The following is a 15003-nucleotide window of genomic DNA, read 5'->3' on the forward strand; positions in this document are numbered from 1 at the left end:
AACATATGTGGCACCTTAGGGACTCCTGAATGAATCCTTATTCTAACTGCGGGTTTGTCATTGCATAGATAAAGGTGTTGTTTGATAACTGAGTAGGACTGGGCCTAGGGGGAAACACGCAGGGTTCTCCCATGCATATGGGCTTGGGATCCCACTTAATGAACCAAGGGTGCCTCCAACTATATCTGATATTTATAACTTTCAAGTATTTCCACATTTACATCCACTCCTTTAGTTGCTGCTTAGCCTATTACTATTTACGTTCCATGAGTCAAAGCCTCAAACAACTAATTTTTTGCTACATTCCTGCCAACTTGTCAATATTTCTGCTAATAGGATGCCTGGAACTAAACCAAATATTCCACGTACAATCACATCAATGCTGTACACAAAGTGATTTATTTCCCTATTATATGAGATGGTTGCTCTCTATTTTCAGTCCAAAAATATTCACTGGAATTTCAAATTAAACGGCCCAGATTCTGACCCATGCATCATCCTCTTTGTGACACCTGAGTGGTGTAAAGGAATGAATTGATTTAAAAGAGGCAGCTGTAGATGTTCACTGAACAGGAAAAATTCCTAAGTGGCAAATCTCTCTCTACACCATCCACTCATGCTTCTCCTCCAGGGCCAAAAAGTTGAGCTGGGGAGAGAGAGTTCAGCTGGCACAAAACAAAGCCGCCCTGAAACCACTCTGGTTTGAACTGAGGTCTGAACCTGTAAGAGTGATGGGAATAGGATATGTGCACAAAGACTTTCCAGGCTCCAAAATAGCAGCTTGAAACTTAAAAAAAAAATAGTTACAATTGGACCTGATAAGTACCCACCTCATACAAAACTACTTACCTCCTTTAATTGATCAGCACTCCCCCATGATGCTGAACGTTGATGTGATCTCTTTTCTAAACCCTCTTCTGCCCAACAGCTAGGTGTCTAAATAAAACAAACAGCAAATATGAGTTTTTCATTCAACTGCCAGCTACTATTTTACCTTAACATACTGAATTCACCATGTAAGAGACAAACTTTCTGCACTATTTTCTGATCTCATCTTTGGGCAATATGTTCAAACAGTTAGTACTGTCTACACATGCATGTAAATACATACTTCAAAAACTGATGTGTGTAGTGAGAAGGTTCTCAATACATGTGATGTTAGTAAAAATATGGATAATTCATATTTCATGACCTCTCTCTTCCTATAAAATAAGTCTCTAATTCTGCACAGAAAAATTCTTGCATGTATCTTTGCACTAAAGTAGTTACACTGAGTTTAGGGAAGTACTTATGTGCATAAAATTACTCATGTATATTTGCAGGATTGGGACCTTATTTCCCTCTAACCATCACACCCCAGCAATTTCAAAGCAAAAAGATTGAAAGGAATCTGATGCGTTTTCTATTTTTCAACACTTCAAATAGCTAGCAGTATTTCTACAGGATTACAAATTGCTCTAATTAAAAAAAAACCCTGGAAATATGGCTTTAATATAATTATAGAGATTAGATTAGAAAGCAATAAAAGTGTACTGTACATTCTGTTAACTATATTAAAAATATTGTAAACCTAATCCTCATATTAAAAAAAGATGAAGGTTAAACAGAGCAAAATTAATTCGTTAAAAAAATATTTGTCTAAGAGGGTTTTACAACCCTCCCCACCTTCAGAAGCCTATTGCCTTGAGGCCCTCTCATAGTATGAGATACTGCTCCATAAGGCAGCAGGAGCAGGTAGTTCTCCTGCTTAAATGTTTTTATGTAGGTCAGGGGCAAAAGCAGCAGGGTGTCTATATAGAGACACTGGGAAACAGGTTGTAGTCCTCCCCCCCTCTGCAGTCCTGATTTAATTGGTGAGGAAAGCAGAACTGACAATTACTGCAGACAAAGCTCTGGAGTTAATTTTTTACTGGCGAGGAGTGAGTGGAAAAAGATTCAATAGTCTACCCCAATCTATTTTCATTTATTATTTTCTTGAACAAAGATTACTTGAGAGCAACATCTTGTAAATACATTTACATTTACTTTTAAGAACCTCAGGAGCAATACAAAATATTAATACAAAAAGGCTTGATACTTTCTTCCGCTACAACTGGTTTTAATAGCAAAAGATAGAAATATAGTACACAAACCATGAGCTTCAGTATTATAGGCTAGCATTCTCTTCAGTCTGCTTCTGACCTCATTTTCAACTAAAATCCTAGCCCTTTGTGTCCCCAATTGCCTCAAAGTTCTTCTCTGGATATACTGCTGAATCAGGTCATAATCTTTCAAATGGTTATTAATTGTCAGTATCGTTACACAAGTATTCTCAAGCTTAATCATACTGAAGAGTCAATTTACTTGTGTGTGAAAGAGTTTGCGGGCCAGGACTCTTTGCTTGCAACACTACACTATTTTGATTGTTCAGAGACAGCATTTAAGTCAAGCAAGTCTTAAGAGCATCCATATTCACACAGGTAAAAAGAAAATTCAGGTTCTGAAGGCTTAAAACAGCAAGCAGTTCTTTGAATAGCCTCAACCAGTATTTTTGTAAAAACACTGGGGGTCGTACCCTCTGCTCGCTAACCCTCCTCTTGCAGGAGGTAGGCAACCCCAGCTCCAACTCTGAACTCCGGGGAGGGCTTGGCTGCAGTCACACCAGTTTGGGTCCCTTCTCCCTCCCTCTCCCCCCCCCCTCGCTCGCCCGGGCTCTTCTCCCTTCCCTGCTATGCCAGCCTTGGACCTTCTTGCCCCCTTCTCCTGCCATGCCAGCCCGGGCCCCTTCTCCCTTCCCCCTTCCCCGCCAACCCAGGCCCATTCTCTTCCCCCTGCAACCCTAACCCCTCCCCAGCCTCATCACATGCCAGGCCCGGTTCTAACCCCAGTGGCCACGAAGGCAGAGGGGCGCCTGCCCACTCTCTGTGGGGCAATAAGGTACAGGTAGTGCTGTGTGTGTACACGGCACTCTGGGGCACTGCAGCCTGCTGAGGTGGGGAAAGGAGCAGTATGGGGGGCTTCTGTTCCAACTTCTTCCCCATGTGGTCCCACCTGCAATGCTCACTGCCCCAGCTCTGCCCATTAGGAACAGAAGGGAAGGAGCAGACAGGTCAGTACAGTGGCTCCTCCGGGTGGCTCAGGGATGCTCTGGCAGATGCAGTAAATGCAGCTGCTGGGGAGGGGGTGAGTCTCCGTGGGGGCAGCCAGACTCTGGGCAGTTGGGTGCCATGCTCTAGCTCCCTAAAAGCTTGGCAATGGGGGAACCCCCAAGAGTTCACTGCCAGCACATAAGACCAGTTGGGAGCCCTGCTCCTAGCACCTGTCCTGGGCTGCTATTCCAAGCACCGTAACCTCCCCCATGCCCTTGGGGAGCATGCGATGTAGGATCTACTGGCTACTGTGCCATATTTCTGGGCATTGAAAGCCCTGTGGGGTAGGGGTAGGGTTGGGGGTGGAGGAAGGGGAGTAGGGCCTTGGTTTAAAATAGCAATTCCAAGTGTTGAGGGGAAGCAGTGAGATAGGGCTTGAGCTGGGAGAGGGGGAAGAGGAGTGGGGGAAGAGAGGGAGGAGGCAGGCAGGACGCAGAGTGACATGACAATGTCACTTTGTCATCCCACAGGAATTTTTTTTAAATACAGGCAGTCCCCGGGTTACATGGATCCGACTTACATCGGATCCCTACTTACAAACAGGGTGAGGCAACCCCGCACTAGCTGCTTCCCCCCAGCAGACTAGGGAGACACAAAGCTAGCGCCCCCCCCCCCCCCCAGCAGACCAGGGAGACGCGGAGCGGCTTTTCTCAGCAGACACCTCAGCTTGAGAATAAAGGACTGAGGGAAGTGAGGTGTGGGAGAATAAAACTGAGCTCTGGAGAAATGTTTGGCTAGAGTTTCCCCTACAATATGTACCAGTTCCGACTTACATACAAATTCAACTTAAGAACAAGCCTACAGTCCCTATCTTGTACGTAACCTGGGGACTGCCTGTATATAGAGAGATGTGTGCTTTGTAATCCCAAAATACTATGGACATATACTCTCCTGTATATCCTGTTAAAAAAAAACCCTAAACTTTAAAACAAAACAAAAACACTTCTATGATAACATTACAACAGCACTTCTGTTTTTCAAATACAGGTAAACTAAAGTGGTGACAAATTATTACTCCCCAAGCACTGTTAAACCCCTCTCATGAAATCTATGTGGGAAGGAGGACCTTAAAAACATCCTGTTTCAAAGAACATTTTTCTATTTTTACTACTTGTTACAATAGTCTCTTCAAGTTTCATTTTGTTTTTAACTCTACAAAAAAATGTTCATTCATGGCAGCTCAACATTTAACATCCTACAAGTACACTTATTTCCTCCTCACTTATAGAATTGTCAAGCATATTAAACAGCAGAATAATGTAACAGCAACATCAAACCACAATGAGTCACAACAACAAGGATGTTGCAGTTCATGCCAGAAGACATCTGTAAAAACGTAGAGAGAATTTGGTAACAACAGCTCAGCGATCAATGGCAATATTAGCGTAGCACCTACATGTCCAAACCAGATCAGGACCCTGTGAGTTATCTACAGAGATAAGAGATGGTCCTTGCTCCAAAGAGTTTACAAGCTTAGTTTAAAACAAGATATGCAGCTGGAGTAAACAAAATGAGGGTGGAAAGGACAGAATAACAGAATTCTGCAATGTCGTTCTCAAATTAAACAGGTGGTAGGTAAGTGAGCTATATTTTGGGATATGAAGGTCCAGGGTTCAAGTCTCAGTTGAGAGAAATTGCTCACAGGATACCAGAGTAGGAGAAAAATTGATAACACTTTTGGTTGCTCTCCTCAATCCCAATTTGTATTCTTCAAATCTCATTGTTCTAATTTATCCAATTTTGTGAGGATTAACGTTGTCTCCAAGGTGTGGGGTAATTCTGCTCTACTTTTCCAGATATATGCACTTCCAAAAATTCTTTGCATTGCATTTAGATCAGAAATGGTGCAGATTGCACCATCACCTCTGCAATTTATCCAAATTCTAAATATACTACACTCCTCCGCACTAGCTACTATATCTAGCTTATGTTCCAGAACCCTCATAAAGGGGAAGGCAATCTAGGGTTTGTTTTTTTAAATGACTACTTTTATACATTTTCAAGCTCTCAGAAAAATTGAGGCAAGAAAACAGTAGTAGGGTGATCCTTTCATAGCTCTGTAGAAATTTTTATGCTGTGATGGAGAAGTCACTTAAAAAGTACAATACCAAAGAAACTTACCTGACACTTTAGAGGAGCTCTACATCAGTTGCTAATAACTAGGTCTGTTTTTCTTCATTCATTAGTCTTAAAACAGTCAATTGCCCTTCAGGGAGTTGGGGCATAATTGGATCATGTGGGCTAGACTCTGAAGCAATTCATGTGGCATTCTTTGGTTCCATGGTGGATAATGATTTTTGATGGGGGCCACTCCAAGAATTTGTAAGTGGTCAAGGGTTACACTCTTCCATGATATTAATGGAAGGAGGTGTGGGGTCTGGATGGAAGTTGAGTGCAGAAGGGAGCTTGGAGTAAGGGACTGAAGTACAGGAGGGGTATGAGAGATCTGGAAGGGAGTTTGGGTGAAGGAGGGGCTTGTGACCCAAGGAAGAGGACTGGGGTGCAGGAGGGAGTGCAGTGTCCAGAAGGAGGTATGGGTGCAGGACAGAATTCTGATCTGGAAGAGGGGGTGTACAGTCGAAGAGAGGGCTGCGACCTGAGGAAGGTGATTGGGGTGCAGGGTCTGGGAGGGGGTATGGGCGCAGGAGAGGAATGTGACCTGGAGGAGGGGTGCAAGAGGGAGTGCAGGGTCTGTAAGGAGGCTGTGACCTGGGGCAGGAGATCAGGAGGGGTGCAGGGATTTGGACTGTGACCAGGAGTAGGAAATTGGGTGCAAGGTCTGGGAGGGGGTTGTGACTTGGAGGAGAAGTATGAGAGGGAATGCAGGGCCTGAGAAGGGATATGGGCGCAGGAGTGGGGGTGCAGAGGGCTTGGGTTATGTGGGGCAAAGGGCAGGAAGGGAGACAGAGGGTTGGGAACAAGAATGGGCTGGGGTGCCAGAGCAGGCTCTGGCTGGGAGGTGCTTACCGCGGTGGCTCCCAACCAGCATACCAGCAGATTCCTTAGCCAGGGTCCCTTACTTCCATGACCCTGCACATGCTCAGAGCAGCTGCAGGGGCCATGTGTGCTGCTCTGAATGCTTGTGAGCCTGGGGAGGAGAGGGACATCACATGATGCCGGTCTTGCAAACACACAGCTCCTATTGGCTGGAAATGGACCAATAAGAGTGGCAAGATTGTGCTGGGGGTGTGGGCAACATAAGAAGCCTCTTCCCCATGGGTTGCAGCATTCACAAAAGTACATGGCCCCACAGCCTGCTTTTCTGAGTGCTGAACAGAGCAGGGCAAGCAGGAAGCCTTCCTGAGGCTCTCACAGGCTGTATTCAGACTTCAAAGAGAAATTGCTGAGTTACAGTTCATCTGCAAATTTGACACCATCATCTTAGGATAAAACAAAGACTGTGAATGGCTAGCCAACTACAAAAGCAGTTTCTCCGCTCTAGGTGTTCACATCTCCACATCAGCTGTTAGAAGTGGGACTCATCCTCCCTGACTGAATTGACCTTGTTATCTCTAGCCTTACTCTTGATTGGTACTCTTGTCTTATGCCTGTATATTTATCCCTGCCTCTGGAAATTCCACTACATGCATCTGACGAAGTAAGTCTTTGCCCACAAAAGCTTATGCTCCAATAAATCTGTTAGTCTATAAGGTGCCACAGGACTCCTCGTTGCTTTTGCATGGTTACTGTTTTTATATATTATTTATATCCCTAATTCTCTTACCTCAGAAGGGATTTGGGCTTTATGACTTGGTCTTTTATGACTAAGTTTCCTGTGCCTAGTGAGAGAGAGCCTGCAGGAAGAGCTAAGGATTTTGGCAACATCACACAAAGACACAACAGGGTACTGAGGATGAGTGAGATCCATCACACTTACAAGATAAAACAAAAATATTATGATTCTGTTCAAAATTGCCCAGTTCCGATCACTGTTCAAGTCACTTTTTTTTTTTTTTTTTTTTTTTAAAAGGTTGACATTTTATTATTGGTGGCTTGGCTTCTTTGCTATGGAACTTTTCATGTGTTCCTTGTTAACTTCTGAAAACTTAAGAAAAATACTTCACTGTACCAACCTGTTACCTTGCTCAGCCAAAAAGCACAAAGGAATTAATCAATGCAGAGGTGACTATGGTGGAAAGATCTGAACTGGTAACAAAACAAATACAGTAGGTTCTCATTTGTTGGTAGGAGTCAATGACATCTGAAGCCTCAAAATTACAAATAGCCTTTGTGCAGGGAGTTCTAGGAATACTTCACCACATAAGACACAGCTTAGGTGTACAAACATACAGAAGACCCTCGACTGTTCTAATGTAATTCATACTTTTGTACGTTCAGTGTTTGAGACATATTTCAAGATCAAAATGTAAGTAAACACATATTTTATTATTATATCTTAACAAAAACCCCCATGGCCTCCAAAGCTAATAGTCAACACTGAACAATTTATAGTTAAATAAACTGGCTGCCATCAGTTCAATCAGCCCACTTCTTGGTTATAATTCTAGGCTACCAACTTCTATAAATAGATATGTTATACAGTAGTCAGAGTAAAATACACTGTCATCTTTCAACTCCAATTAACAAAGGTGTCAGTATTTCAAAGAATCAAGATAACAACCCTCCAAAAAAGAATTGGTAGTATAACTAGAACTTTGTCAGGAGATGCATGCAACTATGAAGACATATTGATGTACAGGCAGTCCCCGGGTTACGTACAAGATAGGGACTGTAGGTTTGTTTTTAAGTTGAATCTGTATGTAAGTCGGAACTGGCGTCCAGATTCAGACACTGCTGAAACTGACCGCCAGTTCTGACTTACATACAGAATCAACTTAAGAACCCCAGGCGTCCCCAAGTCAGCTGCTGCTGAAACTGATCAGCAGCTGATTCCAGGAAGCCCGGGGCAGAGCAACTCTGCCTCGGGCTTCCTGTAGTCAGCGCTGGTCAGTTTCAGCAGAAGCTGACTTGGGGACGCCTGGGGCAGAGCAGCTGGGGTGCTACTGGACCAACCCAGCAGCACCCCATCTGCTCTGCCCCAGACGTCCTGATTCAGCCGCTGCTGAAACTGACCAGCAGCGGCTGAATCAGGACCTGGGGCAGAGCAGCTGGGGTGCTGCCGGGTTGGTCCAGTAGTGCCCACGGGCGCTGCAGGACCAATCGGCAGCGCCCCAGCTGCTCTGCCCCAGAGTCCAAAACAAAAGCCTGGTCTGCTGGGGGGGGGGGGGAGCACACTAGCTGCGCCCCCCCCCCCAGCAGACCAGGGACACGGGGAGCAGAGCCGCAGCGGTAGCGGGGTGCCGCGCCTCTGAGGCTTTGCTCTGGCAAAGCCTCTGAGGCGCGGGACCCCCCGCGGCTGCGGCTTCAGTCAGGGTGCCTGTGGTCTGCTGGGGACGGTCCCCAGCAGACCACAGGCACCCGGACTGAAGCCGCAGCCGCGGGGGGGTCCCGCGCCTCTGAGGCTTTGCCAGAGCAAAGCCTCAGAGGCACGGGGAACCGCCGCTGCTGCCGCTTTGACTGAAGCGGCAGCAGCGGCGGTTCCCCGCGCCTCTGAGGCTTTGCTCTGGCAAAGCCTCAGAGGCGCGGGACCCCCCCCGCGGCTGCGGCTTCAGTCCGGGTGCCTGTGGTCTGCTGGGGACCGTCCCCAGCAGACCACAGGCACCGGGTCTCATGCGGCAGCAGCGGGGGTTCCCGCGCTTCTGAGGCTTTGCTCTGGCAAAGCCTCAGAAGCGCGGGAACCTGCCCGCTGCTGCCGCTTGGGTCCCGGTGCCTGTGGTCTGCTGGGGACGGTCCCCAGCAGACCACAGGCACCGGCACCCAAGTGGCAGCAGCAGCGGTTCCCGCGCTTCCGAGGCTTTGCTCTGGCAAAGCCTCAGAAGCGCGGGAACCCGCCCGGTGCCCCTGGTCTGCTGGAGACGGTCTCCAGCAGACCAGGGGCACCGGAGCAGCTTACGAACGGGGCTTTCTTGCCCCGACTTCCGGGGCGAGAAAGCTCCGTTCGTAAGTGCGGATCCGACATAAGTCGGATCCGCGTAAGTCGGGGACTGCCTGTACTTCACAAACTTCCCCCTCTCTCCATATGATGATGACTTCACCCTTCTATCAGGATTCTAATGATGCTTTCCCATTCTGCAAAGATTCCTTATTTGATCATGTCTAAAAGTTGAATTTCACTTGCAGTTTTTTAAAATCTTGTTTCTGAAAAGGGAAAAAGATGTGGTAGAAACAACTCAATGTAAATGCTCATTGGAGCTCAGTAAGAAAATAGCTATTGCCAAATGACTGGAGTTTATAAATATTTATAGAATAAGTCTACTCTGTTTCAGTCACAATTGAAAGGTTTTGTTTGATGATGTTTTTCTGAATTTTAGGGAAACCTGGAACTATTTGTGAAGGGCAAATATGTGCATGTATTGTGTTACAGAATGTATAAAAGTAATGCTCACTAAAATATATGACATTGAAATTCTCCAAAAATGGAAAGCATGGCCTTGGCTAGATGACTTTTATTTCTTCCTAATTTAGGACAAAACATCATCCAATTGATTAGGATTTAGAAAATAAAATTGAGGATCAACAATTTTGTGCTTAGGTATTTCATGACAGCATGAAACCTAGTAGCTTGCTCTCCTTTTATGCTAGGATGGGTTGTCATGTCCCATTTTGGCTGTGTAAGACATCAACACAGTGGCTACCTGTAGGCTTTTCAACAAGATTCCTGAAAAAATGTCCTTATCCCATTTTAAGTGTCTAATTCCTAAATTCATAAACTCTTAGGGTAAGTCTACACTCGCTCTCTATCTTGAGATAGGGATGCAAATGTTCCCACGCTTAATTAGCATAATCGTGTCCGGCCACCATTTTGAAATCACGTTATTGCAAAATAAAACGCCCCATGTAGCAGCATTATTTCGAGAGAAAACCTCTCTCTCGAAATAACTGTTACTCCTCATTTTATGCAATGTTGATACACTACATTTGCATCCCTATCTCAAGATAGGGAGCAAGTGTAAACGTACCCTTAAAGTGAAGCTTCTGGGTCATATAGAATTTAAAAGTGGGTAACACTGACATACCCTTATACTACAGAAAGAAGCAACTAAAGTGGAGAATTCTTTCTACTCTAAGTTAGTTTTTTGGCCCTTCCTCAAAAAATATTTTTCTCTTCCAATTTTGCAGTTGTGTTAGGTATTCATAATTTCAAAGTAAATTGGATACACTTTTTCTGACTTTTTAAAAAAAGTTGAATTTTTAACTTGCTTTACCCTCCATCCTTTGTCTCATACCTCTTATCCTTGAAATTTAAGGCCCAGTTTTGAGATTGGCAATTTCAGAGAGGGGTTATGGCCACCTATAATTTAATGTATCTGACTTCCAAGTTATTAAAGACAAATGGACATTTAGGAGCCTTGGCACTTTTTTTTTTAAGTGCCAAATAAAGGGTATGTGGCTAGCAGTTCAAATGGAGGACGTGTCAGCCTTGATAGGACTAAGTTGAGGTCCCATTGAGGCACTAGCTGACATACCTGCTCATCCAAATCTTTGGGGAATAACTGAATATCCATGGGGTCAGAGAACACCATCTGGCCTTATGCCCCAAGCTGGAATGCAGAAATCACTGAATCATAGAATACTAGAACTGGAAGGAACCTAGAGAGATCATCAAGTCCAGTCCACTGCCTCCATGGCAGGACCAATCATGGTCTATATCATCCCTAATAGAAGTCTGTCTAAACTGCTACTAAATATGTCCAGTGATGGAGATTCCATAACCTCGCTAGGCAATTTATTCCAGTGTTTAATCACTCTGGCAATTAGGAAGTTCTTCCTAATGTCCAACCTAAATCTCCCTTGCTGCAGTTTAAGCCCATTGCTTCTTGTCCTATCATCAGAGGCTAAAGAGAACAATTTCCCCCCTCCTCCTTGTGACACCCTTTTATATATCTGAAAACCACTATCACATCCCCTCTCAGTCTTCTCTTTCCCAAACTAAACAAACCCAATTCCTTCAGCCTTGCCTCATAGCTCATCTTTTTTTAAATGTAGTACCCAGAAACTGGACACAATACTTCAATTGACGCCTCATCAGTGCAGAGTAGACTTCTCGTGTCTTGCTCACAACACTCCAGTTAATGCATCCCAGAATCATGTTTGCTTTTTTTTGCAACAGTGTCACACTGTAGCTTGTGGTCCACTGTGACCCCTAGATCCCTTCCTGAAGTACTTCCCATTCTGTATGTGTGAAAAGGATTCCTAAACAGGAAGTGGTGGGACCTAAAAGGGAAGGATGGGGCTACCCCAAACCATGATTGGTCTGTGGGTGGGGGAGCTCCTTTCCACCCTCCCCTTCCCTTGAGGTAGATCTTACATTGCACTTACATTGAAAAAGTGATCTTGTGGTTAAAACTTTGAAGACCACTGCCTTACAGTTGTATGATTACCTCATCCACCATGTCTCTCCAATATCCTGGAACCAAAATGGCTAGGATACCACTACATATATTTTTCATGTGTAATGTTGACTCTGAAGAACTTTTCAAAATTTATGGAAAACTGAACAGATTACCAAGAAAGTAGATTTCATTTAAAAAATGGGTCATCTGAAAAGCAGTCTCGATCTATTTGGACTTCTAGAATTACAAGAAAGGAAAAGAATACCAACAGAAGTAGCAAGGGCTTTTCTACACTACCCTATTTATTACTTCACTGTTGCAATACTGCTGGTGCAGCAACAGTGGGAATACTAATGTGGACAGGATACAGACATTTTTACCACACGCTAAGTGCTAAGTTTGTAAAGCGTAATGCACATTAATGATTAGGAATGATGTTATTTGTTATACAGTACACAGATGTTAAACTATTAGGGAAATATACTCCAAAATGTATTAGTTGTTCTTTTTTAAAAATCAAAACAAGCAGACCAATTATAATAGTAGGCACTTGTACCCATATGTCCTCAAGGCAAAAGACCTCTCCTTTCCAGCAGTGGATCATCATATGTAGTACATTAGGGACATGGAAAAGAACGTGATCCCTGCCGGATTTACTTTAGAATTGCAGGATTCCACTTATTTTTCTCTGAGAAGGAAAAGAAAAGTATCTAAAGAAAATAATCACTTCACTTCCTCAACTGTTACTAATGTACCATTTCCTTAAGAGGAAACAGAGCAAATTCTTTTCTTTGATACACTATGTAAAGGCTACTGCATAGACATTGCTACTGAAATTCACACAGGTGATGAAGCATACACTAGGCTATGTACCTGACAATAAGCTCACAGAAATCATATCTATGCCTTCAAACTTAGTGGACTGCCACGAAAAGGGCAGTGCCTCATGTCCCCAAAATTCAGTGGGGGAATCATTTGGAAGTAGGAAGGTAAGACACCTGAATGGCATCACCCAAAGGAATAATGCCTACTGCCCATCTGTGCATCATGATCTCTGACTAGGTTGACAATACTGGGATAGTCACCCTCTGAAAGGCATGGAAAAAGCAAAGAAATAGATTTGACAGAACTTTTGGTGCACAGCACTTTGGAGTCCCACTGAAACACCAATGCAGGAGCCAGCATTGACGGGGAGGCATAGCTTAACTATCTCTGTGCACCCTTTCCAAAACATACTCTGATGCCTGCTGGGTAGCTTCTAACATAAACTGCAGTATAAAAACCAGCAGGACTTTTATAAATGCCGTAACTTTCAGAATTGCATTTCATTGAAGGTGTGTTTAAAATACCAAGAGAGTGCATTATCTTTCAACAAATGAATTTATGCTTAATAGTTTGTTACACCCAACGGGAAAGTCCATCATTGCCTTCATCTCTTAACATAACTCTTCTCCACTTGTTTAAAGAGTGGAGTTTTCCAAGAATTAAAAATATTAGAGTTTGCACTCATCGCTGAAATGGCCTGTCTTCATACTGTCATTCCCCAGGTCATTTTACCACCAATACTGTAAAAGATATTAGAAGTTCATCTTTCAGGCACCACTTTCAGGAGTAACAAAGAGAACTTCTTTATTAAATGTGTAGAAAACAACACAGCACCTATTCATAATTTACTAGTTTGCCACCAGTAACAAATTCACCTCTATTATATTTTTTAAAGTATATACTTGCACTTACTAATTAAAATTATGCAGAATTTTTGAAAACTTACTTTCTAAAAGCAGAGACATTCTGAATTATGAAGTGTAATATTAAAATCAAACCACCAAATTACAAAAACATCATCATATATAATTTGGAAATAAATTAGGGCATTTGTGCTGAGAATTGGAATAAACCTGCTGTTCTACTGCAGAGAATTTAATTGATATTTTGAACAAGACAATAAAATGCAAACAGGGACAAACATATTTCTCAGGCAATTTCTGTCCTGTTATTTTACAGATTTTACCTGAGTAGCTTTATCTTTCATGCATGAAGGGTAGTGTACATGGGGATCTCGAGGCCACTGTCCTGTGAGATAAGGTCCTGTTATTGTGTCCAAAGAAGAGGTTCGCCTTATGGTACCACAGGTTCTGACTTGCTGGGATTTTGGCCTGTCCACTGAAAAAAGGAAAAAGGTTATTTAAAATTTTATATGAAACGTAAGCCACATAAAACAAAGTTATAATTTCAATAGCTTGCCTTCAGCATTGAGCATGGAAAAAAAAGGAATTTAAGCAAAGCAATTTTTGTTTAAATTGCAGTATGCCGTCACATCAAAACCATTTTCCCCACTAAATTAGCCTTCTTGTGACATGGAACAAGATGAAACAATAAAATAATTAAAGCATGTAATTTACAAACAGCACCAGTGCTGATATGTCCTGAATCCAAAAGGACATAGGCATTGTAGTCAATCCACAAGAACTATATTAACAAAATTTAAATGTAGATTTTGGAAAGCCAAAGGTATATACCCCACATAATATGCAGTATTTTGTATAGTTTGCAAAGGCAGACAAGTTATGACAAAGTTGTCATTTCCACAAAAAAAGACAGTTACATACTTTCTCATAACTGATGTTGTTCATGTCCATTACAACCACGTGTATGTGTGTTGCAGGCATGAGCATCAGAAATGTTTCCCCTAGCAGCTCCTGTCAGGACAACTGTGGAGCTCCCTGGAGTGACCCAACCCCCCTCACTTTCTGTTCCTTCTTGCCGGCAACTCCCAAGAAGGAGGGTGGGTATTGGATGGATATGAACAAAACATCTTGAAAAAACAACAATTACAAGAGAGCAGGTAATGGTCTTTTCTTCGAGTGCTTGTTCACTTTACTTCCAATCAGGTGACTCCCAAGACGCCACACCCTAGTGCATCACTACAAGGTCCAGGCTGTCCTGCATCGGATCATACACTGAGGTTAGCCAAGCTTAGAGTGGCCTGTGATGTAGTTTTGCATGTCCGATCACATATGAGCAAGATGCCATGTGTCCCAGCAGGCACAGACATAGCTTGCCATTGTGGTTGGGGACAGTATGAGTAATCTGACAACGTTGGCCATGGTTTGAAACCTGAAAGATGGGAAGAATGGCTCTCATATGAATTAAGTCGAGAATCACCCCAATGAACTCTATTCTTTCAATGGAAATCAATATGGACATGTCCACGTTCAGGACTAAGGCTGTCACCACCTCCATGCATTTAGTGAATACGTGTGGGGCAGTGGCCAGGTCAAACTGGAAAACTATAAAGTGAAAATGTTTGCCGTTCACCCTAAAACTGGAATATCACCTGTGCACTGAGAGAATTGTAACATGAAAGTATGCGTATTTCAGGTCAAGGACCTACCAGTTGCCAGGATTCAATGAGGGAATGATGGTGGCTGCTAGAGATACCAGGCAGAATTTCAGCCTCCTCATGTATTGGTTGAGGCCTC

At 43.5% G+C, this 15003-nt stretch overlaps 1 protein-coding gene across 2 annotated transcripts in view; it reads right to left on the reverse strand.

The window, feature by feature from the left end:
* The window catches only part of GLCCI1 (glucocorticoid induced 1), an 88068-nt gene that overhangs the window by 45231 nt on the left and 27834 nt on the right, over window positions 1-15003 (reverse strand). For both annotated transcript variants that reach the window (XM_075922316.1, XM_006114515.3), the window contains exons 2-3: window positions 13533-13684; window positions 850-936 (exon numbers count right to left, since the gene is read on the reverse strand). In XM_075922316.1, the coding sequence (XP_075778431.1) occupies window positions 850-936; window positions 13533-13684 (239 nt within the window). The remainder of the gene's footprint in view (window positions 1-849; window positions 937-13532; window positions 13685-15003) is intronic.

Source organism: Pelodiscus sinensis, chromosome 2, assembly GCF_049634645.1.
Source record: "Pelodiscus sinensis isolate JC-2024 chromosome 2, ASM4963464v1, whole genome shotgun sequence".
NCBI classification, from domain to species: Eukaryota; Metazoa; Chordata; order Testudines; family Trionychidae; genus Pelodiscus; species Pelodiscus sinensis.